General features: G+C 42.1%; 1 protein-coding gene across 1 annotated transcript in view; it reads right to left on the minus strand.

Moving 5' to 3' along the window:
• Positions 1 to 1,352: 1,352 nt before the first annotated feature.
• clpb (ClpB family mitochondrial disaggregase) overlaps positions 1,353 to 25,226 on the minus strand; it is a 33,389-nt gene continuing 9,515 nt past the window's right edge. Inside the window, exons 4-16 of the mRNA XM_075473616.1 lie at positions 24,281 to 24,384; positions 22,695 to 22,823; positions 17,898 to 17,995; positions 14,548 to 14,662; positions 9,899 to 9,976; positions 6,753 to 6,808; positions 6,578 to 6,622; positions 5,706 to 5,867; positions 5,458 to 5,614; positions 5,243 to 5,316; positions 5,029 to 5,148; positions 3,964 to 4,068; positions 1,353 to 3,150 (exon numbers count right to left, since the gene is read on the minus strand). Coding sequence (XP_075329731.1) covers positions 2,953 to 3,150; positions 3,964 to 4,068; positions 5,029 to 5,148; positions 5,243 to 5,316; positions 5,458 to 5,614; positions 5,706 to 5,867; positions 6,578 to 6,622; positions 6,753 to 6,808; positions 9,899 to 9,976; positions 14,548 to 14,662; positions 17,898 to 17,995; positions 22,695 to 22,823; positions 24,281 to 24,384 — 1,441 coding nt within the window. The 3' untranslated portion in view covers positions 1,353 to 2,952. The remainder of the gene's footprint in view (positions 3,151 to 3,963; positions 4,069 to 5,028; positions 5,149 to 5,242; positions 5,317 to 5,457; positions 5,615 to 5,705; positions 5,868 to 6,577; positions 6,623 to 6,752; positions 6,809 to 9,898; positions 9,977 to 14,547; positions 14,663 to 17,897; positions 17,996 to 22,694; positions 22,824 to 24,280; positions 24,385 to 25,226) is intronic.

Genomic DNA, 25,226 nt, shown 5'->3' on the forward strand with positions numbered 1-25,226 from the left:
GAGTAAAACGCAGGGAGATAGAAGGATATGGAGGTTAGGACGATGGAGGGCCAGGTTTCTGTTTCTCCTTAATCTAATCAGAGAAATGGCAGCAGTCAGAAATAGCCTGACGGACAGACTAAGAGCCTCTCCTCTTACTCCTCCTCTTCTTATCCCCGTCTTCCTCCGCAGGGAGAGTAAATGGATACATGCAAGCACCATTTTGACTTTCTAAAACCATAAAGTGTAGATGGGTTTGAGGGTTATGAGAGATGGCAAGAGCCTCAAGGTACCAGAGCAGAACCTGATCTACTGTCCAGATGCGGCTGCTCCAGGGTCGCGTTTGCTAAAACATTTGCTGCTCGTCTCCCTGTGGGTGTTTCACCCTCATCAGCTTCTGGCAGATGACACTTCAGATACTTGGCAGTTCATCTGCAGCAACACCCACAGTTCATGCAACCACAGCGTAAGATTGGCTTCACGTTTACAGGGTAGCAGACCTTTGGGGGGCACATTCAGTATCAAACAGCCTACAGCAGACTTTGTGAATGCAAAAAAATATATATTGTGTGGTTGTATTGTGAGGTTAAAACAACAAACATAACATAACTCACTGTTTTTCCTTTTAATTAAAACTATATATATATATATATAAACAAAAGAGATGGAGATGTAAAAGCTACATTTTTAAGTGTAGTTTTGAGCTTTATTTCTCAGATTTTGTGGAGAGTTTAGTTTAAAGGAAGAAGCTTGCTTGTGGAACTATGTGGCTCTTATTTGTACATTTTCATTGCAAGTTACCCAAGTTGGCCTCTTCAAACAACAATTTTGAGCCGCATCAACTCCAAACTAATCAACTTGCCAGAGTCATTGCACTGAGACAGCTGAAGCCTTCAAATATCTTTGTTGTCGACGGCTTCCTTAAATCTCATCATTCAGCCTGTAAGAAAAGACAGTGATTTGTAATCAGTCTCTTCCTCCTCAGAGCACAGCTATAACTCGGAGTAGATGTCAATGAAACAAGCTCTGTGTGTGTGTGTGTGTTGTGGGGGGGGGGTAGCACAGTAAGAATGAATGCATCTTCTCCCTACATGCTAATTTCTCCCTATGGAAAACACATTCCTGCAGGGTGTTGTGTGTTTCACAGCTTTTACCGCGCTGCATTCCCTTCTCAGCGTACTGCCTCGGACCCCCTCGTGGAGCAGAATTCCAAGGAAATTCCTCTGTCATGTCATTTCAGAGGGTGGTCAAACATTATTGTTGTTGAAGAATTCCCACCCAGAAACGGGTCCCTCAAACACACACACACTTACACCATCCATCCATCCATCAGGGGTGTCAGTGCAACACAGACAGAACAAAAAACAGAGGAATTCCCTTTTTGTTGTGACGGCTTTATTTACACGTGGGAGGTTGGGGATACAAGAATGAAAAATGTCGCTCGATTACATTTGGCGCCTTGTCGGCATGCTGTTCCAACAATTATGATGCAACGTGTTGAATGTCAAATGTTCGTTATGGCTGGAAATGCATCTCGACGCAAACACAGAACAGCACCAGAGCGTGACAGACGGGACTTCTCTACATTCACATGCAGCGACAGAAACTATTTGCAAGGCAGATATGTTGACCATAATTCAAATGGACGGCTGTGAATTACTTTTTTATTTACTCCTTTTGGGAGTTTTTCCACCAACACCTTTTTGGTCAAATGAAATGAGTGATCAGGTAGTGTTTAAATGTGATATGTGCCACCACACACAGGAAACATCAAGCTGTGTATGGACATGTTACTTGTTTAGATTAAATTAAAGGTTCTTTGTAAGATAAACATTTTTTATTTTCTATGTACCCCCATGTGTCATTGTTCATCTGTCACTCAAGCTTAAATTCCTCATCCTTGAGTCAGGCGCACTACCTTATATGGCCCTTTCTGATAATATCTCTTTAATAAATATTTGGCTTTTTTCTACATTTTTAAGTAAACATTAACTTATCACTAAATAACAGCACAGAGCAACAGGTTAATGTGATACAGAAAATGAGGCGTTTGATGGTCATGATGTCAGCTTCTGGGAGGACCTGCAAACAGTAAAAACCCTCATCCGTGCTTCATGTCTGTATCAGATTTAAGTTTTCTTTAAAGCTGCAGTCTGCAACTCTTTTTCAACCATAATGCCTGGAACTGTCCGGGGATTCTGAAAGTAGTACATTAAATACCCCAATACAAAAAAAAAAGAGTTCTCTAGGTCCCCTATATGTCCCGCTAGGTCCCTCCAAAGCCAGCAGGTTTGTTTACAAAATTGCAGACCGGACCGGTAAAAGGTAACCAATCAGGTTACGAGCTGGGCTCTGCTGCCTGTCAATCACCGATTGTGCACGCGCGATACAAGGTAGGCTCGTACCCACGCTTATTTATCTGGACTATTGAACTTCATTACGGGCTAGTCTACTTACTGTGTCTTCCATGATAGCAAATGACAGGTGAGTTGATGAATGAGGAGTCGTGTAGGCGCATCTGGCGTGCACGTAGACGTGCACGAGTTCTCATGTGTTTTGAAGGGGCGGGACAGGAAGTTGAATAACTTTTTATTTTTCGTTAAAAAATAAGCATTTCTTGCATTTTGCGACTACGGAGGTCACCGTTTTCAACTTCAAGCGTTCTGATAGATCATGTAAACTCTTAAAATGCCAAAAAGTAGGACTTTACGTATGACAACAACAAATCTTGCAGACTGCAGCTTTAAAGTTGTTGATCAAGTAGCTTATGGACTTTTTACAACGCACTCCTGGCAATTATTGTACTGCGTGTTGTGGAAACTTTGGCATGTTGTTACTGCATGGTTTACTGAATCAGAGAGGCGGTGATGTTTTTCTCTCGAGGTGCTTTTATTGTAAGAACCATCCATCCTCCTGACACTGGGTGATGATGATGATGATGATGATGATGATGATTTTGCATTGTGACATAAGTTAGTGATCGGGGCTGAGCGGTGGGCGGATGTCCACTGTTCTTGATGAACTGTCCTCTCCCACCACTTCAAGGCGCAGACTGGGCGTGTTCCGCTCTTCCTCGCCCTCCAATTGGACGATCAGACGCAAGGTGCAGCCTTTGGGCAGCAGCTCTTGCTCGTACGCGGCAGCTAACTGGTTGACGACCCGCCGCTCAACCTGAGGGATTAGTGGACCAGGTTAGTGATGAAATAGAGATCAGTTTTAGGAATGTTTGACAACAAAACACGAAAAACCAGAACACTGGTTTTACAAATGGTGATTTCTGAAGTTCTGAGCTTACAGATTTGACTTAAGCTCACATAGTTTTACATTTCAAATTTTACCGCTTTTGTCAACATGATCTCAGCTGTCAGTAAATTTGCGGTTTGTTTTCTTCACGCACTGTTCTCCAGCTGTGCTGCTTGGCTCTGAAAACAATACATAGCGAGCAGAGGGCACCTAACTATTATTTTCAGTTAGTCTCTTAAAGCGCAACAATGTCTCCACGTTTGAACAAAATTGTTCACAAAGTTCAAGCTATGAGCTTGTATCAAGAGTAAAATTCTTCCTCTCTGCTCTACTGACGGCTCTTTCACGCAAGACAAAAAAATAAAAAATAAATAAAAAAAACCTACCAACATCAGATTTTTGTCGTCTGTGAGGAGCAGCGTCCCGTCGGATGTCTTCCGCTTTTACGTGATTATCTATTTTTTCATGCTTTTCAGTAAATATTTCCACAAACTTTGGTCCACTGTAGTTTGTGTAAAAGTTGCTTGGTTTCAGTCCTGTTCTCATCTGAGAAATAATTTGAATGCAAGTTCCATCCACAATGTATTAATAATGCTGCCTCTGCCAACGGGAAGACTCAATTGCCTCGTCTTAGCTGGTGTATCAGTGCATATACGTGAATATCCGTAACTCCAGAGTTACTGTGACCCCAGATCTAAATGATAAACTAAGGGGTGCATCATATGATTATTGTCTGCATACCTCGTGTTTGATGGAACGCGCTCCGTAATGCAAGTTATACCCGCCCGCCAAAAGGTCCAGGACCGGGCGATCCCACTGTAGAGTGATGTCATGGCGCTGCTTTGCCTGATGATGCAGAGAAAGAGAGGAGGTAATGTTAAGAGACAGCAGAGGATCAGACCTGCAGTGCACACAGCAACAGAAAAACCCAACACAAATCAGTGAGAAAAGAGAGAGGAGGAGTGAAAGAGACAAATGCAGCAGCAGAGGGGAGATACTGTCAAGCAGCATGTCTGCCAGTGCTAATCAACAGGCCCTTAATGCGTTTTAATCAAACGCCAGTCAATAGTAGTGATCAGAGCAGCTCATTTAGCTACCGATGTTAATGCTTCATCCAATAAATAAGACACCGTGTTTTACTCCTGATGTATGGTTAACATTTAATTTTTCTAATATAAGTGACTGCCAAACAAATGGCTTTTGAGGATTCAATGATAATGAGATGCCAGACGGTTAATAAGAGACGTGTGCACTTAAAAGAATGAATAAACAATAAGGAGTCGAGCCAAACAACAGCGTTCAGAAGACGGATACACTGAAATGAGCCTGGAGTCAGTTCCCTATCGGTCGCCTGAAGGAGCCTTGTTGGTTGTCAGGACACCAGCTGTAATATTAATAATTAAATATTGATGAAGGCTCCACATGTTAAACACTGTAATCACATTATAGTGAGTAACAGTGGCACACAATATTGATCTGTGTGTGTTTCTGCGGAGCTCAGCGGCTGCAAGATGAAGTGGGTGAGTCTCACTGGAGGACATCTATGCTGTGCACATGTGGGAAGCTGTGAAGACAGGCCTCCAGAGACGAGTGCACGTCTCCCTCCCTCTGATACACTAACGCACAAGGTGAGCTGAGATCTGCTGTTTCTACTGTCCAGGACAAAGCGGAGCATTAAGCAGGAACAGAGGCTTGTTTTGTAATAAACTAACTCTACATAACATGTCTCAGCTGACGGGAACTGTCAGAAACCAAAGCATAAATGAAGGAGGTGAGAAGAACAAAATTCATAATGTGGCACCGAACCTTTTTGGCCCAGAAGTTGAGCTCTTTGCTGACCAGCTGTAGCAGCTCAGAGTGACAGAACGGCAGGAAGTATACGATTTCATTGATCCGACCCAGAAACTCGTCCCTCCGGAAATGAGCCTGTGGATTCATCAAAGAGTGAACAATGACTCCGGCGGCCTCTCAGGCCAGCTCTGTCTGGAAGTGAATCAGAACAAGCTGAGAGCTGCGGTACCTTCAGGATCGGTCGAATCACCGACTCTTTGAACTGTTGGGAGATTTTGACGTCTTCACTTTTCTGTACATCTTCTGCGGAGAAACATGTAAAAACAGTAAAGATCTTTTTCTGACTTTAAAAACACACGTTGTAAATATTACGGCGCAGCACCAGTGACTGAAGTCAGTGTGAAGCACGTGAGGCTGATTATCGCGTCGGGGGGCTTCTCTCACCCAGGTTTTCGGCCAGCTTCCTGCGGCTGACCTCTTCGGCTTCCTGCCGGAGCTGCAGTGCTTGCTGAGCGATCTCGTCGCTGGCAACGTTTGACGTCATGATGAAGATGGCGTCTTTACATTCAATGGTCTTTCCTTTACCGTCTGTGAGACGCCCCTGAGTGAGGAAGGGGCACGGATGAAAATGAGATGAGTAAGCTTACTGAACTGGCACACAGGATGAATAAACCGAGTGTTTCTGTTCACACCTCATCAAACAGCTGCAGCATGATGGTAAGAACGTCGGGGTGAGCCTTGTCCACTTCATCAAACAGGACAACGGCATTCGGGCACGCCCTCAACAGCTTGGTCAGCTGACCCCCTTCCTCGTGTCCTACGTAACCTGGTGGGGAGCCAATGAACTTTGCCACCTGAGAGATGAGGGATGAGAAGATTCTGCAAGCTTCTAAAACAATCACACCTTCTCCATGCAAGGATTCTAAGGATGTGCTGAAGTTTCAGATTCAAGTGAAACTACTATATGTCCCTGAGGAGTTTATCCGAAAGTGCTTACATTCATCTCCCTTTTTAAACAATGACGTATTTCCCCCTTTTATGATGACCAGTTTTTCCACGCCACCGCCCCGTGTGACGTTTATTGGGACAACTGCAAACACCACAACTCTTTTTTACTCCATCCGAGAGACATAAACTGGCCTTTAATCTGTGCTTTTTGTTGCCACTGACGACAGAAGCCCCCCAAGACCAAAACACTGAATATGTGCACAGAGCTGAAAATGATTAGATATGATCCTTTAGCACTGCATCATAGTGCAACTCTGAACCACTGATTAAATGTATTCATCACCAACGCTTCACAAAGAGGAGAAACGGATGAAAACGCAACTCTAATTTTGGTTTATGCATCAATTATGAGTACGTAAACAGAATTAATCCCGGGCGTCACTGCCATTCATCTGCAGCGGACAGATGAGACGGTCACAGCTGCGATGAATAAACCTCTGCAGAGCAACAGATTCACCACACTGTGCAATTTCTATGACCACACTAACATCACAGTTCTATACTTTGTGACTTCATGTGCTCATTATACGTTTGAACAAAGTACAGAAGAGCTTACCTCGTGCTTTTCCTGGAACTCGGACATGTCCATGCGGATGAAACCCTGCAAACACACGATGGGTTAAACCTCCACAGAAAGTGTAACTGCATGTGCTGTATCGTGTGTACGTTTTGGATCTCCTCATCTGTGCGGGAACCCATCTTATGTGTGTGTATCCTGCTGCGTCACGCACCTTTTTAATGTCTTTGTGCATGTAGCGAGCCACCTGTTTGGCCAGCTCCGTCTTTCCTGTGGCACCCGCCATCAAACGGAGAAGACGGAGAAAACAGAAACGTCATTTAGTTACTCAGCAAGCGGCGGGAACGAGTCCCGTTCGCCATCTTATTACTTTGTCTTTAATACCAAAAACAATCGGGGTCTTCATGGAGCACATCAGCATGCAGAGATTTCAGGGGAAACAAGCTTCCTCACATCAGACAGAAAGACAATCTCTATCCCTCGCTAAGTGCTGGCCTAAATCCCAGCGCCTCCCTCTACAAAGCTTTCAATCATCTCTGGCTCTCCAGAAGCACTCATTATGTTTGTCGGTAAAATATGCTGCATACAAATGCTCATATATGATATTGATGTCTTGTGCTCGGTATGCATATGGGTGTGATGATTTTGTGCATGAAAGAGGCTGTGTGCGCTCTTGTGTCTTGTTGCTTTGTTTAATATTGATGTCTCACGGCCACTGTTTGTCGCTGAGGGGAACAGAGGATATGAACACTGCCTCTCCCTCATCTCTCTTTCCCCTGTCATTTCACCATCTCCTTCTTTTTTAGGCCATCTATCTGGCCCTTAATATCCCTCTCTCCCCTCTCCTACTACCTCATTTTGCTGATGGTCGAGGACATTTAAGATTTTCCCTCAACCGTCTCAGTGAAGTCTTGTCATTTCATAGTGAAAATCTGCTGAGTGTTGGGTTTGTAATCCCATTTTCGTGTTTTCCTATTCAAAACACAACAATGGATCACAATTACAAACTCACAGTAAAACACTTTTCAATGCAAGGTTTCATTTAGCAAGTTTTTCTTAAAGTCCAGCGTCCCGGTTCTTCCCCACAGGATATCACTATTTGAAACTGCAAGATATTGTTGATGTGTTTTTCACTCACAACGCACCAGTGTTTTAATGTGCAATTAGCTGTTTTCTGTCAGCAGGTGCACCCTCAAAGCTCGGTGGGTTGCAGTAACCAAAGGGTAAAAATAAATGGAGCTTTTTCCCCAAAAAATTTAATTGAATCCCATCCCTACTTATCTTAACCTCTTATTTCTCCCCCTACCCGAACCAGGGTTTGCATCCCCACCCCGCTGTGACTGGTGTGCAGTTGGTGAGAGGCTGAGGTAGATTATGGTTGTTGTGGTGGGAGGAGCAGTGTTGGCTGGCATTAGGGGGGTGACTCTGGGACGCCAGTGGTCATTGTCTAGCCGCCTGGAGGTGTCGTGGGCCCAACTAGACGAAACACTGATGAAAGGAGGTTCCTACCTGATGACCCCAATGACATGTTGGTCAGCACTGCTCACTGATCTATATTATAGGGAGTGTAGGGAATTATTCACAGAGTCTGGTCCTTTATTTAATTTTTTCTTTAGCACAAGTTTCTTGTGTAACCGCGAAAAAGATCTGCTCACTAATGATGACGAGCTGCAAGGTGCACCCCAGTACGATCGCTTGTCATTCGGTGATGTGGTAAACTGCATAAAACTACCGAAGCAAACGGCGTTTCGAGTCATAATACCAGCACGAGAAAGCCCATTTTTAACCACGTTAAATGTCCTGGGGTTGGCATTTTTTGCATGTCACACTAAAGTGCAACTGAGACTTATTGAAATGTCATTACTTTTGCAAATATTTGCTATAAAAGAAAAACACTGGGCATGTAAAAACTGAACCCAGAAAGCTGACAAAATTTTAATAATCTATCTTATAGCTTCAGATATTTTGGTTTGGACCAAAGTGATGGACCATCGGATCTACCAGTACTGCTCATAGACTGTAAATAAATGATGCACAGAGCCATTGTGAAGTCATCTGTTGGTTTTTAACTCCATTGTTGGGGCCTAAACTTTGGTTTTCTGTAGCCAAAAGTAGCTGTTTTTGGACAAGAAGGAAGAGCTAAATTGAGAAAGGTATATATCTTGGAGGACAAATAGCTATCAAACAATGACATTATTCTCAAAAGGACCACCAGCACACTGATCAGAAGGTCTGAATATAGATAATGACACCATAATGACTACTTTGTTTTTCATGAGAGAAGTTTATGCCTTATGAATAAAAGTCTCTTGGAGCCAGAACTAGTTTGGAGCCAGCTCCTGCCTGTCATTCAATTTTAGACCAGAGTCTATGTCTTCTGAACGGATCAAGTTTTCTGCTGCAGGATAAGAGCTGGCTGTAATATTGTTTGTTTTGTCAGTCTTAGTGTCTGACTGGTGCGACACATACCAGCCGACTGCAACAAACCACCATTCCATCGTTACCTGTCCACAGGATCTTTCATTTCTGCTTCCTATACATCATGCCTGTAATCAGCCACGCAATGCATTAAAATTTCAGATGCATTCATTTAGCTGCAATAACCAAGTTAAGCTGCATTCGAAGCAATCGAGAACCCTGAATTTCTGATCTCTGACTAAGAGAATCTGCAGGTATGGCTGCTCAGTTCTGACTTTCACCATTTCCCAGAAAGGCGGCTTTAAACGGCAGACAAAAGAAAAAAATCCTCCCTTTGTTATTCTTGGTCCGATAAAACAAAATGTGTTTGTGCTTTATTACCTCGGCTGTTTCATCAGAGGGGAACAGACTGTTGATCGGTGTTGGTTGTTAAAAGGAAAAGACAAAAGCAGTTATGTGGTCCTATCTTATGTGTTGAAGATTATGTGACTTTTAGCACCGACTTTCCACTTTCCAGATACACTGAATGCAACATTAGACCCCCTGCTTTTTTAACAAATGTAATAACTTGCGAGTATGAAAAACATTACATGCAATATAGATTTCAAATCAAAGTGACACTTTTGATAAATACATTTATTAACTGGACCTCTATTAGTTAAATTTGTGTTTACAGTACACAGTGAGCTTTTGTAGGCATGTGTATACGTTTTTTGTTTGTTTGTCGATTCTTTTTTTTTTTTTTTTGTCTGGAGGAGAATACAGTCATCAACAAAATTCAAATACAAAGCTTAATCGAGTGTTGTTTTTATTTTTGGCTGCTATTTAAAGGAAGCTGACCCCCCCCCCAAAAAAACAAAACAAAACAAAAACAAAAAACACACACACAAATTTACCAGACCAGAATTTAAATGAGGGCAGTGAAAGAGTTAAATGAGTTACCGATTCCTGATGAGCCAAGGAAGAGAAATACGAGAGGATGCTCTTCATCGTACCAACCATTCTCCTTCCTCCTGATAGCTAGAGAGCACAAAGAAAGGGAGAGAAAGACAGAAAACCCATTATTTTGTTTACTCGCATTTGTTTTTCTACCAAGTTTTGCAGTCTGCTCGGAGCTGAACTGAGCCGACCTGAGGGTGGCAGGTATCCCGGAAACTATGATAGAAGAGTCGAAAAGCTGGGATGAGAAAAGGGTCAGAAACATTTGTTGGAAGAAAAAAAAAAAAAAAAAAGAGAAAACAGAGCAGGAGAGCAGGATGAGAGACCTCCAGAAAGCTACCCACAATGCCTCTCCTCCCCCTCAGTCAGTGGGGCCATTAGCCATCAGTAATTGTGTTAGCCTCTCTGGCGCGGCCATGGCGAAATCAGTTTAGCATAGATCGCAGCCTCACACACAGACACACACTCCTGCTTAAAGAGGAGTGCCTACCCTACCCTGCCATCACCCCAGCAACCACACTCACACACATACACGAAGAAAAGATGATGATGTAGAGTAAAGAGAGGCAGCGGTTTCAGCCACTCGACAAAGAAGCAGACACCAGCACAAACTCATCCAGATCTCAACCTGTTGGGAGATTGGGCTAAAACCAGAGCCACAGACAGACGGGGTTCGGGTTAGTACTGCTGCCTTCAGCAAAAAGTCCCTGGACTCGTATCTTCTGGCCTGCTAAGGCTCGTTTAGTACCACATCTATTACCACTGACCGGCCAGAGGCTTACATTTCAGATAAACAGGAAACTCTAAAATGCTGTAACATGGCATGTCGGCCTTTTGCGGCCGAGAGGCTCCTAAGTGGGAATAGATAATGGACGGAGGCATCTTGATTGTGTCATTCAGGTAAATTAGCTTTACAATGTTAATAAAAGAGACCAAAGTTCTCTTTATTAGCAGGACCTCACAGTGTTACCAAGGCCAGCAGAAAGGCTTTAACAAACTCTTTGTTAATCTGATGGAACCACAACATCGTTGCTCCACTTTTACTTACTTAAAACCTACACCATTGGACTGTAGAAGTGTACTCGAGGTTATCCACAACTTGAAACCTCATCTATTTGAATCAAGCAAGCAGTAACTTCGCAAAAGCCTTGACCGGAAAAAATTAGGCTTTAACTAGCACTTTTAAATGCACGATGGGCCACAGTTGCAGACACAATAACCCGATAAAAAAAGCTCATCTCGGAGGTGAAAATTTACAGCCAGTGCAAGACAAGTGGCGGCAGAATGCTGAGGCCACGTCGCCAGAAGGAACCAAATTGTGTTTTCCTGTTAAAGTATCTTCCACCAAGATAACAAATCACAACACGGTGGATTTGTTACATGACATAAGTGCTAAACTAGCAACTAATAGCTGATAAATCAAAGAGCACATATTTGGCAGGAGAGGAGGAGGGAAACAGAGGGAGGAACAAAGATAAGGAGAGGAAAGAGGAGTAAAGATGTAGAGGGAGATTAAGAGAGGAGTGATGGAGATAAGGAGACAGAGAATGAGGTAGAGAAACAAACAAGTGTGTCAGAGATGGACCAAGAGATGGATAGTGACAAGAGGGGCTCCAAAGCTCCGTCTGCTTTATCAATAGCCGCGTGAATGACAGCATAACCTTCTGTGTGTTTGTGTGTGTTTTAGCTGATTGAGACCGACTTTGACAGAAGGACACACTGACATTTCTGAGAGGACCCTGACAACCAGAAGGAAAGAAAGGGGGCATGAAACGAATGAGAGCTCGCTCCCTCACACACACAAACAGAAACAGGGCAGTGTGTATTGGGCAGGTCTGGTTGGCTCTAACATGATTACAGAGGGATGATTCTCTTCAATAACTCTTAGCCCTGAGAGCTAAACCTGGATCAATCTAACCTCCTTCCTGTGTGTGTGTGTGTGTGTGTGTGTGTGTGTGCGTGTGTGTGGCTTTGTGTATTTGTACTGTGTGAGTCTTGCTCCAGGCCAGCTGTTTGTCATGAGACTTTATAGTGGAAACTGTCATTTTGAAGACATGACAACACACACCACATTATTTTAATTTCTTTTCTGAAGGTCTAGTCCACACATTTTTTCCCCAAAACTGTCGATTTATCCGACTATCTCCCAAATGACTTTTTAAATGCATTTACTGCAGTAGAATCAGATAAATAATGATTTAGTAATAACTTTATTAATAGCTTTGTTGGTATAAGACTGTCAGCAACTTAACTACAAACTACTGGTCATAGTAATGTAGAGTATCGTTACCGTCATTCTTTATTTATCCATTTCTTTTCACCCTTTATTCTAAATTCAATTTTCAAATAAAATGTACAAACATATGTGGGAAAAAACCATGACCGCGAAGTCTTGCTTGTTATCAGTAAACATTAGAGATGAGCAATGCCTTATCAGTTACCATTTCCTGTGATTAACAGTCCCATTTCCTCCAGTACCACCCCCCCCCCTTTTCTAGACTGAGGATATACAGCAAGTCTTCTTTTCCATGCAGGGTATAGAACTGATTGTTAACATTTAAAAGAGACTCACCGAAGGAAACTTTTTGAAATGATTTTTCACGATTTTATTACAAATAATATCTGAAGTAGTTTGAACTGTAATCATCTTTTGATAGCCTCAGGCGGGATTCTTAAAGGATGCGATGTGTTGATGTTTAACGATGGACAGGCCCGACGTGCAAAACTGTCGCATCAATCAGTCACAGGATCAGTCGGGTCATTTTTATTGGCAGGCACCTGTGCTGCCATTTGAGAAGTTGAACGGTTCTTAACTTTCCACCACAAGCGATGCTTGCAAAGTGAAGCATCGGGCCCAGAATTCAATTGGACAACACAGGATGTCACCCCATTGAAAGTGAAGTGGAAGCGAAACAGCTGACACCTGAAAAGCGTACATGTACATTCTGCCTAATTGATCAATAATAGGCTGATCAAAAAAAATCTGTCATCTCTATGACGACAGAAGTTGAAAAAATGCAGCCCTATGTAGTGCTTTCTCTCAGTTGATCTATTTCTCATTTGTCATCTCCTTATCTGGAATACATCCTTCTCTCCCTTCCTGATCCATCTCCTCATCTCTAGATGTCCACTTCCTCTCTTTGACTCTGCCAGAGTTTGACTGATTTATGTGATGAAATCTAACAAAACAGCTGACATGGGTACAACGAACACGAGATAATGTGTGCTCCTGTCAATTTGTTTGCTGATTAATTTTCTGTCTGTAAGCCTCTTCTGCTTCTACCGTTCCACTTGTGTGAGTGTGTGTAATACAGTATATTTACTGTAATACATCTCAGAGATCAATAAGCTCTTTGTTTATGTCTGTGGTGATGTCACGTACAGCTTTCAGGATTATTTGCGATTATAATTACATTAATTTGTTGTCTTGCCAAAGACTACAAGCCCCATGAATACCCTCTTCCAAAGCTTTTTGCATTTCCTGCCACCACCGACGCTCGTAATCACGGAACATATACGTATCACATATCACATATACGCATAACTGTCTCTTGTTTTCATAGACAGCCCTGAAGGTACGTACAGAGGTCTTGGGTGGAAGCTTTTCTCCTGTTGGTTATAAACTCTGCAGTATTTGCTTTCACTAACACACCACAGTTGGTTGTTTTGGGAATATGTTAATTGTTTTCACAAATCTAAACAGAAAAAGTCCAACATCATAAAAATAACCCATGGCCTCTCAGTTAGCTGAGGAACAATTTCTGAACTCCAACACTCTTTCATCTGCCGATCAATACAGCACATGGCCTCCATGGATGCCTGCTGTAATATCAGCTCTTTACTGTCTTCTGTGTTATTGTGCTCTAACTCATCCACCCTCCTCTTTCCTGTACTCAGTGCTTACTCTCTGCCTTTCTGTCAATGCTCCAAGCTTTTCTATTCTCAGCTACTTTGCCATAATTGTCTCCCATCAGCGTCTGTATTTATTTTAAATATTTGCTTAATTTGCCTCACATCACGCACACACATCACCTAACATATCCATCATTGACTCTGTGACAACACAACTTGGAGGAACAACAACGAAAAAAATTCAAAAGGCCAAAAAGCGCAAGTAGGAGAGGACAGATGGGTGAAGGATGATCATCAAGGTAGCACAGGGAGAGATGGAGAAGAGAAAGCCAAAAGGGGAAGAAAGAAGGAAGGGGAAGAGCGGAAAGATGGAGAGAAAAAGAGGAGGAGGGGTATGGGGTCTGTAGTATGTCTCCTCTCTCTGTAATTGTGTTAACTGGCGGCTCCAAGCCTGGGCTCTTCAGCTGTCACACACAAACACGGACACACACATGCACACAGCACCTGTGTACCCCTGACAGACAGCTCATTCATCACAATTAACCAATTACAGCCTCCGCCGGTCTGTCTGAACCCGCCTACTGCTGCAGGGAAGGAAGGAGAGCAGGAGGAAGGACAGAGGAGGAGAAGACAGAAATACGCTAAAAAAAGGAGAAATCTAGAGAAACAAAAGAGGAAGAGGACAAGGACGTTGCATCAAAGCATGTATCTATGTGAACTCAAGATGTTTGCAGTATGTAGATGCTGTTTATGGGTCTGCTAAGTCATACATATATTGCTCAGTGTGTGTATTTGGTTACCTGAAGCCACTGTATTGATGGCCCCCTCCTGTCCGATGATGTGCTCCTTCAGCCTCCTCTCCAGGGGGAACCTCCTCCTCTCCTGTGCCTCACGCCGAGCCTGCAACTCCTTGAACTGAGAGGAGTTTTGAAAAATAAACAAGTTAGCATTTAAGAAACAGGCAAGACAGTCACTGCGTCTAAGAGAGAGGGTAGATGTTCGAGGGAATAGGGAAGGAAAGGAGGGAAATTAACTCTCAGTCGAAGTCTCGCAGGAAAACATTTAAGACTCTGCAGCTGTCCCTTAACCCTCAACTGTTTATCATCACTTTTTCCACTTTAATACATTTATCAACATCACTACCCACTAAAAGAGAGAAAGAGTTGGTTAACGCACTACAGCGCCCTTCTAATATTCTCTTTTTGCAGTAGTTGTGCTGATTGTACTTTCTGAGGGCTGCATTCACCTCTAAAACACCTCTGAGAACACGTCTAAATCACAGTCCCATCTATTCACAACTGTAGCTCAGTCTCTTTATTTTGCTGTGCGTTTTCTAATCCGACTCAAGGGTCTCATGACTGATATCTTTGCACATCTTTATGCAGAGAGTAGCTTACATATGGCAGCAAATTAGGGACACCGTTTGTTGAGAACAAAACAAAACAAAAACAAACGACAACATGAACTACAATAAGGGAACAGGAGAAGAGGGATTCTCTATTCAGGGAAAACAGAATTGCTAAGAGGCTGTAAGGCTGTACAGTTACACGAAATAACAGAAACCCTCAGATGCTTCCTGAAATAAAACCCTTAAATGTTCTGAGATTAAAGTAACAAATTTATGAGAAGAAATCCATCCTTAGAGGCAGCGAGGAAAAGAGGGAAACACTTAGCATACGCGCAACATTCAGGAAAACTGAAGTGTTTTAGGGCCACGTGCAGGCAATGACTGATGCTTAAACTAACGGCCAAATAATGAACATCAAAAATAATATATTTCTTTTTAAAACAAAGCTTTGTTGATAAAATATTTGTTGGATTTGGTGTCAAACTTAAAAAAAAAAAAAATGAAAGAAAACGTTTTTTCCTTCCTCTCTCCGAAACTTTCATTTCAACCTTCCACATTTATCTGCCAATTTAGGCCTTTTTCCTATTTACGCAGCAGCTCCTGAATACTCGAGCTTTCCTCTCTTCTGCTGATTTTGCTTCTCTTTCTTTACCCCCGTCCTTTCTCTCAACATCCCTCACTTGCTCCTCAGTTTCTCCTCCTCTTTCTTTCTCATGGACACCACTTGACTCATTTATCCTCCCCTCTTTGTCTCTTTAGACTCAGGGTTTTCACCCTGCAGTGGAGGCAGGCTCTTTATTCTCTCTCTCCATCTTGGTTAGCTCCAGCCTGCTGTCAAGCTGGTAGATAACTACAAATAACTCGAGTTTTATTTAAGGAAAAGGCAGACTCCACTTCCAGCACTGTGAAATACTGAGAGTGGAGGTGTGCCCGAGCTTCGTTCCGCCAGAGACCCGTTAAATCTCAAGATCAACTGCACCACGAGCAAACGTATTTTCCACACGATACTGTCATTAGAAAGAAAGACATTCAGTAAGGCATTAACAAAAGAGAACTAAATTAATTCATTCAGTCACGGTTTTTACTGTATGTAAAAAAAGTAAAGTAACTTTATTACCAGCAACTCCTTCAGTTCCCCATCATCACACTGCTTTGCATTTTAAAAGATAACTTGTGTTTAACCGTATCTCACAGTTTAAAAAGTCCAGAACGAGGCCAAATTCAACAATGATTAATCATACAGACAAGCCCCATCTGTTTTATCTGTCAATAAAAACCATCATTTTACCATTTCTTATGTGCCATACAGCTCCACTGATGTAAAAAAAATAAAAAAAGAAGAATACCGGGTGACATGTTTCTTTGAGAGGGAAAAGAAAAAGAAACAGGCTTATAAAAAGCTCCACAAACTAATAACAGCTATCACTTTCACAATCTCCAGAGAGCAGTTACTGTGGAGCAGAGGTCACTGATAGATGGGAAAAAAAAAAAACACACACAGTTATCCTGCAAAGGGTCAGGATGAAAAGTCCCAGATTGTTTCTCTCAATTTCAGCAATTTCAAGATTTCAGCATCCACAAAATTTCTCTCTTTGTTTTTTATTTCATAATTCTCTCTTTTTTTTGGGGGGGGGGGGGTCTGTTATTAAAACTATGAATCCCAACATAAGATAGCAACATGCATATTTCTTCTCTATTAGAACCTAAAACAGTAACTTTTGTAATAAATAAGAAAAGCTGCTGTATGTCAAAACGATACAGCCAAATTTCTTGATCGTGTATCTGTGAATAAGAACAGCTATACATACTTTATATATAAATAACAACATTTAGCTATACCAGCTCTCAAATATGTAAAGGTCTCATCTTTAAGGGCTCAAATGTAATTGAACAATTTATTCAAAAGCTTTTTTTCTGGCCACTTTGGGCTATTTCATCACAATTGTTCAGTCTTTATAAATATTTATTCACATTCCTCATTATCATTACACAGCTTTGGAGTTGATTAAAATGTGTGACTTTTGCATTTAGAAGCTGTGGCTGTGGACTCTCTAAAAGTTAGGGACATGTTTTGTTTTGTTTTGTTTTTTCCCCCCGGTGTGAGGTGGAAGTACGTGATTGCTGCCTGTTTGTTTGCAAGATTACAGAGAAACTAAAAGCTGAATTTCACAAAACTTGGTGGATTTTTCTGGTAAATACATTAGTATTATGTAAAAGTATTCTGCAGTAACCAAAGTAATCTCAGCCTGATCAAGGAGCAGTTCACATGCAAAAGACAAAACTAATACCCGGAAGACGGCTGCAGTGAAAAACAGATTGACAGGAATACATTTTTATGGTGATGTTCATTAACACCATTACTCAGAAACTTCTTCCTTCAGTCTGGAGGTCAGTGCCATCACATTAAAGCTGAAAGTCTGCAACTACAACCGGATTATGTTTTAATAAAAAGCTGGAATACCAAAAACTGTGTAGGTGTCCAAACATTTGGAGACCTAACTCTACGCACTGATCAATAACCAAGCTCTGCTCTCCTGCTCATTTTTAACCCCTGTTAACCTCTACCAGCTTTCACAACTTTAATACCCAATAGCACCTGTCAGTCAGAGACCAGACTGACACAGACCTCCTGAGGAGCGTGCGCCTGTGTGCATGATGGCGAGTAAATGACACAGATGCCTGACACGGTGAAAAGTGCTGTGTCAGACAGGCATTTCTAACATTAGAAAACTTTATTATTTAAATTACATGCATTCTGCTGAACTTGTATGTAGTTAGAACTTAAAGACCCATTTGTCATACCTTGCCCTCCCACTCCTGCAGGACTGTGCTCACTTCTCCCTCCTTAGCATAGGCCTGTGCCGTGTGCCCCAAACCATTGGTCTGCAGGGGGTTGGCACCTGTATGTGGATGAACACACACACACACACACAAATTTACAGTGCATTAGGACACAAAAAAGCTTTAGATAAGCAGGGTGGCAACATGCGCTCGCTTTAGAAAACTTGTTTTTCTTTAGCAGTTATTCCTGAAAAATGAAAATGAAAAATAAATGCACGCATCGCCTCGGCAGGAGGGTGAAAACGTCAATCAGTGGAAGCGGGGTTAGGGTTGAGAGGTCACACGGGGTCATCGGTCACTGTGGCTTTTTGCTGAGATGCAGGAAGAGCGCCCAATGCCCCTGCAGGGGGTTTCATATCTGCAATGCGTGCCAATAACACACACTTTGACCCCCACCACCGCACACCCACACCCTGGACCATTATACCGTCTACACACACTGCAGGTTGTTGCACCTCCACACAACAGGAGGGGGTCAAACAGAGGATAATAATAGTTTAATTGGGTCATAGTATGAATGTGGAGGAAACAATGTCGCTGTGTGACTGAAGTGTGCCAGTGCTGGATGGGAATGGGGATGTCAGTCTGGGTGCTTAGCAGGCCTTCTGCGCTGAGCTGGGCTACCACTCTAAACCAAGAGGGTACTTTGATCCCTGAGCCCCATAAAAACCCTTCAACATTACACTGCTGACATCAGCATGTTCTGCGTATCGCCTTTGGCTGTTGCATTGTATTGCATTAGCACGTCACAACGCAACACTGTTTATTGAGAACAGGCTGCGACCGTGGCCACCATCTTTTTAAAAGGTAAAAGTAAGGCAAGGCAAGTTTATTTGTATAGCACAAATCAACTACAAGGTGATTCAAAGTGCTTTACAGATACATTAAAACAGTAGAAATAAAAATCATGATTTAAGTTTTAAACAAAAATGAAAGAAATAAGAACAATAGATAGAATCAGATAAAATCAGTAGTTAAAATGTGATTAAGTTTTGAAAAAGTACCTAATCAGATCCTCCTCATTACCTAATCCATCATCATACCCTGCTTCAAGAGAAAAGTAACCACCTGAACCACAAATCTGATTGTATTCTGCCATTCTTTATGAGTCAATTTTGCATCAGACGGTTACACGGCCCTTGTTGAAACATGGTTCATCTAAGAGTAAAGAAAATGCAGTGACAACGTGATGGAGTGTAAAAATCCACAACCTCCAGTTTGCTTAAACCTCTCATTACATTTTTGAGGTTTAAGTTTTTCTTCTCAATGGCAAAAAATCTTCTATGGCCTTGTTTTGAGCCGTTGTTTGGAAGTTGAGACAATTTCTTCATGAAATGTCTGTGACATTTTTTGATCAAAACGCCACAGAGATAAAGTGCTACAGGACTAATCTCAACATCCCCGATCAGAGCAGCTCGCGGGAAAGAAAACAGTGTAAACTTGTGACATGAAATGCGTAAATAATGATAAGTTAGTGACATCTGCAGTGCACGCACAAGATTCTGAACGGGGCACCAAGAACCTAGAATACCCATCTGAAGTTTCTCAATATGTTGTCACAGCACCAACTACAGAGACTAATAATCCCTGCGATGATTATTGATAAACCCCTAAAGTTTATGACCTGCTCACAAAGCTATCGATCCTGACAACAATACACCAGTAACCCCCCCCCCCACCACCACAAACTAACAAAAACATGAGAGAGGAAAGCAATAAAGTACCCCACAAAACATAAACACACACACACTGGACATAATAAATAGCATCATTTAGGGCTTTAATATCAGGCCAACCCTCTGGGCCATGGCACTTTATAACAGGATCAACACTAAGGACAGTCACGCACACACGCACACACGCACGCACACACACACACACACACACACACGCACACACACACACACACACACACACACACACACACACACACACACACACACACACACACACACACACAGGATCCCTTCATTAGGAGTGCTTTAGTTATGCCTATTAGGAGTCCCCTCTCTTTCCCATTTCCCCCTCCCTCTCTTTCACTGCAGCTGGTGGGAGTGAGCCCCTGCTGGCCTTTCTGCATGTGTGTGTGTGTCTTTGTATCTGTTTTGTGTGCGTCTGCGTGCATGTGTGTCTCTTCTGGCCTCTACCACCTACGGAGCTCTCCATTACTCAGTGCCCCCTAGCCAGGGGCACTGATGTGGAGCCTGGGGAGAAGCTAGAGAGCCTCTGCAGGTAGGGTGAGGGACTGTGAGACAGAGTGATGCCTGAGGGTGGGCCTGGAGACTGTGATGGATGGAAATGCGAGTCGAGGTCTGGCTTAGGCCGAAAGAGCAAACCCACGGCTAGAAGAGTAACGTAGATGCACACAAACACAGGGGAAATAACAAGGTAAAGGACAGACAACTTTAAAAACACATACAGTGTATACACACATGGCAGGGGGATGGTGTACAATCAGAGAAGCAACACACACACTCAGATCAACAGATCTATGGCACTCACTACGATTTTTTTATGACGACGCAAAACGATTGAATAGATTAGAGAGACCTCAGCCATGCCAAAAGTTTTGTCAAAAAAAAAAAAAAAAAACACATTAAAAACTTTCATAAAAGTCTGAAATAATGCAGACACATGCACATCGTCAGCGACGTGTGATTGAAAGTGTGCGATGTCCTGACCGTTATTGGCCGCGATGGCGGCGCCAAGACAGCAAAGGTCCAGCCGGCAAGAAACAACCAAATCTGTCATTAATCTGATTGTCTTAAAACAAATGTCTCTGCTTTGTGAAATTTCTTACCTTTTTAATTCAAAAGTGCTTCGGCAGAACATTTGATCGAGTTAGATGAAGTGATTTGTTTAAGCATACGGAGCGCTCACAGAAGCAGGGATAAGACGATAGAGACAGGCAGACAGAGCTTAAGATGCATCATCAATCATAAACATAAACAAGACATTAATACAAGATTGTATGCAGGTGTGCGTTTCTGGTGGTTTGGGGTGTTTCATCCAAAAAAAAAAAAAAAAGACTGCTATTAGATTAAAGACCTAATCAGCCTAAAAAGATCCAACTACAAATTGTGTACAAGCTGAAACAAGGGTATAGGAAGAATAAACGCAGACATGAATATATGAATATTTGAATTAATATATGGAGGTCTGAGTGCACACACATACATGCTCACACATCACTGCGCTCACAAAGATGCACACTTCCTGTGGATGTGGAGTTACCCCAAGGGTATGTTCTGTGTGGGGGTCACAGTTCAACGAGACTTGGCTTGTTTAAGAGCTGCTCGCCTGGAAACTGAGGGGGATACTCTGCCCCCAGGGCGTGTGTGTGTGTGTGTGTGTGTGTGTCTGTACGCACACTGGCAAAGCTGAGTCAACGACAGGTGCAAGTGTAATGGAGGCGGGGCAAAATGAACAAGCAATAAATTTTAGATGAGTTTTGGGATACAGTTTATGACAATTGTTAGCTGAAGTGTTAAAATGGTGATAAGTGCTAAACCTTCAATAAATGACGAAGCTAAAAAGGCAGAATGAGAGACAACTTGAATTTAAAGTATGTGCAAAACTGGCTACTGAACTGAACTAGATTTAAGTTCAATTCACGAATGAGATAAGGTGAAATAACATCTTTTCTTGTATACGCAGTAACGATATCATCCTATGAAAGAAGAATTTAAAAGTCAACACAAACTTCCACACAACTGCCCCCTAGTTAAATAAGTTAAATAGGGACAGGGCTGGCTGAGACGGACCTGGCACATCCTGCTCAACATGTTGCCAGAAGTCACACAATGTTACAAAATCCATTATCAGTATTGTGGAAGGGTCAGTGGTGCACCTGGCTGTTGAAATATGCAGTTCAAAAGCTTCATTTATGCAGTGAAAACACCACTACACTAATGCTAATCTAACATGAAATAACTGAAACGTGACACGAGTAAGAGTGAAACGTAGACAGAAACAAACAACTTAGAACAACCCAATTTACATCTATAAAATGTTTTCTTTCAAATATAGAACATCTGCCTGACAATGATGCTTTTGTGTTGCCAGGACAACCCGTACGCACACAGCCCACAGCGTCAAAGATAACCATTACTTTCTGAAATTAGACCGTCGTCACAAAAACACGTCAAGTTAAAAAAAAATGTATCAACAGATGCAGATGATTAGTCTGCAAACATAATTCCCTCAATAAAACTAACAAATAAGAAAACTATCAGCTGAGGTCATTTTGCTCATCTTAAAAAACAAAATGTACATTCTGTGGAACCAGACGTTCTCCACTAGTGGACAAAACAACTGAAATCTGTCTGACTTGTTGAGCTGATGGTGACGGTCCAGGCGACAGCTGCATCTTCTGCTTAGATGAACAACCAGTAGGTGCAAACTGAAATCTTTCATCCATGTTTCTCCTTTTAACTCTATCATTACGTGAACACGATTCAGATTCAGATTCAGATTTGATCACTTCGGTGAAAAAAAAAGGAACAAAAAAAGTAAATGAGTGACATATTGAAGACAGGAACACTGACTGGCCAACTGTATGGATTCATGTAAATTAATTTCCAACATTAAAACCAAGGATTAAGGTTTTTTTTACTCTGCTAAAATGACCTGGAGGGTGTCAATCTGAAGCAAAATGCTGAACAGCTTTACTTAAAATCTTATCTTTGCGAGGTCCTCCGTGAACTTAAGGGTGGGGGTATGACAGAATGGGTTTCGAGATTGGAAATGCCAACATACCGGCCTCGAGAAGCATGCTGACAGTGCGAGGATCGTCAGCCAGTGTGGCGTAGTGAAGAGCAGTGCAACCACGGAAACCAGCCCTGCTGCTGAGCCTGCTGCTGAACTCATCCTCTCTGGACACCAGGACTGTAAAAACAAGGACAAAGATGAGACAGATGAAGCCCAGTATGTGTATTTACTTGAAGATAATTGATAGGTTGACCGATGGGGGAGGGGCTGCTAGGATCATCTTCATTTGTGAGATTGCTACTTATATTCTAGTTTCTACTGTTGCCAAGGCACACACACAACAAACCCCCCCCAAAAAGAGAAAAAAAGCCAACATTTAATGAGTTCTTAGATGCAAACAGAGTAGTTAAGACTTGAATCTGGAAAAAGTACACTCCCTGGGGCTAAAGAAAAAGAATCAAAATGTAATAAAATCTTATAAACTGTTGTAAATGGAACTGTTTGAGTGTTTCTAATCTGTTCACATTTATTGATAATGCTCCAGAGAGACTGACTGCTTCAAAATGATCTTTCTTGTTTCAAGCTTTTGAAAACTTGTTAATTTTCCTACATTTCGGCTCAACTGTCTGAAATGATCGGAATAATGCGAGTTGCATCTTCGAGAATTTCTTTGCTTTAGTCTTTGGTAATAATAGAAAAAGTCTATCATTCTCTCCTGACTTATTTTTCATAAGAACACTCATCTCGCGCTACTCCATCATCTATTTTTAATTTTTCTGCCTCCTTCCTCTCCTCCTCAGCGTCCATCAATTCCTTTCATCACTTGCACCCTCTTCCTCCCGCCTCCCTGCCATCTTTCCCCGTCCCCGCAAGTTTGTCTCATCCATTTCCTGACTTCCTCTCCCTCCCTCCCTCCCTCCCATTTCCTTCGACCCCTCCCTCTCTCCATCACCCCTAAACATCCACATCTTCATCCTGCTCCTCCATCTTTTACCATCTTTTCATTCTTATTCTTTCAGTGCCTTTCCCTTTTTCCTCCTTCCTTTCTTCATCAGTCTTCCCCTCCCTCCATTCATCCCACTCTTTCTCTGTGTCTCTCTGATAGTCTCCCTCTGCACTGTGTGTGTTTATATATGTGTGTGTGTGTGTGAGAAATACAGGGTGGGATAATCATAGCTAACCCAATAAAGCGTCACACAGACCCCACTAGCCCATCCATCAGTGTGCGTCTGGGAAACGCTTCCCCATGCTACGCCGGCCCCACGTGGACCCAAACCTGACAGCCTTATAAATGTCTGCAATATACATATCCCATATAAATATGTCTGCAGAAACCCAACACAGACGGGAGGGAGGGGAGGTGGGGGTTGGTGTGTGCGTGCTTGTGCCATTATGCATGTGTTTGTGTGCATCACTGTGTCGCTTGAAAGAAAAGCAAATAAAAAATACATTAGTTGTCCCAGAGCTTATACGCTAAATAATACACAAGGACTCAAACATGTGCATAAATGCACATTTTTATGCAAATTATAATGTCTGATAATATCTGCAGGTTCATGTGTGTCATAAAACAAACCGCACACATACAAATGCAAAATAAAAACACAAAAAAAAGACACATAGTTCTCCCCCACCTTCCAGCGAGTGAATGCCTTTCTCCCGCGAGGTGTCGTAAACGTTGCTGAAGTCATCTCCGGCGTTTGCGTCGGCACCAGCTTCGAGTAAAACCTTCACGACACTGTAGAGCAACAAAAGAAAGGGACAAACATTTGACTACACGCATGACTCTGTGTAGAACTGGATACCAGATGTCAAACATGTCACCAAACATGTCGCCAAAAGAGTCTTTTAGCACTGGGATGATGTAACTGTATCACCAGTTTTCTGGCTGGGGCTGAGTCATCCTAACAATTCACAAAACCCATAATAATAATAATATTAATATTAATAATAATAATAATAATAATAAATCCCGTTTGCAGTTTTAAAAGTATCTTAAATGCCCCCGACAAAGAGGCAGCAGCAGTGGCTGATTAAAGATTAAATTAAGTGTAGTGTCCATCAATAACATGACTTAGTAAATAATTGGGAATTCAATCAGAGGTTTAATGTGTAAGCATAAAAAACAACCACATAAATGACCCTCAACCTGCTTTCCAAATATGACTGCAGCAAAAAGCACAGAAAGGCTCCCAATTACAGTCAGGGTTTGGTTTATCCATTCTGGGCTGCTGTAACAGCGTGGCTTCGGGACGAGGAGGACGGATATAAATCACTTTGTGTAAGCTAATGAAATCCCAATCCTATTATTCAACAGAAATGTATGAATTCTTTTAATTTTTTCAATGATTTTATGCATCATTGATGAACCCCCCCCCCACAAATGATCATTTAAAATGAAAAAGTAGCACATAATTTTCACTAATATTTACTTGTCTCAGTTGTAAACACTTGATACGTTGTCTTTGTCTTATTTTACAATCAAATATGTGGTTGAATTTTTTGTAAATAACTACATTCTGTTTTTATTTTGCAAGTTTAACAACAGCCCGGGAAGAAAACAAAGAAAGAAGAAGACCA

This window comes from Odontesthes bonariensis, chromosome 9, assembly GCF_027942865.1.
Source record: "Odontesthes bonariensis isolate fOdoBon6 chromosome 9, fOdoBon6.hap1, whole genome shotgun sequence".
NCBI classification, from domain to species: Eukaryota; Metazoa; Chordata; class Actinopteri; order Atheriniformes; family Atherinopsidae; genus Odontesthes; species Odontesthes bonariensis.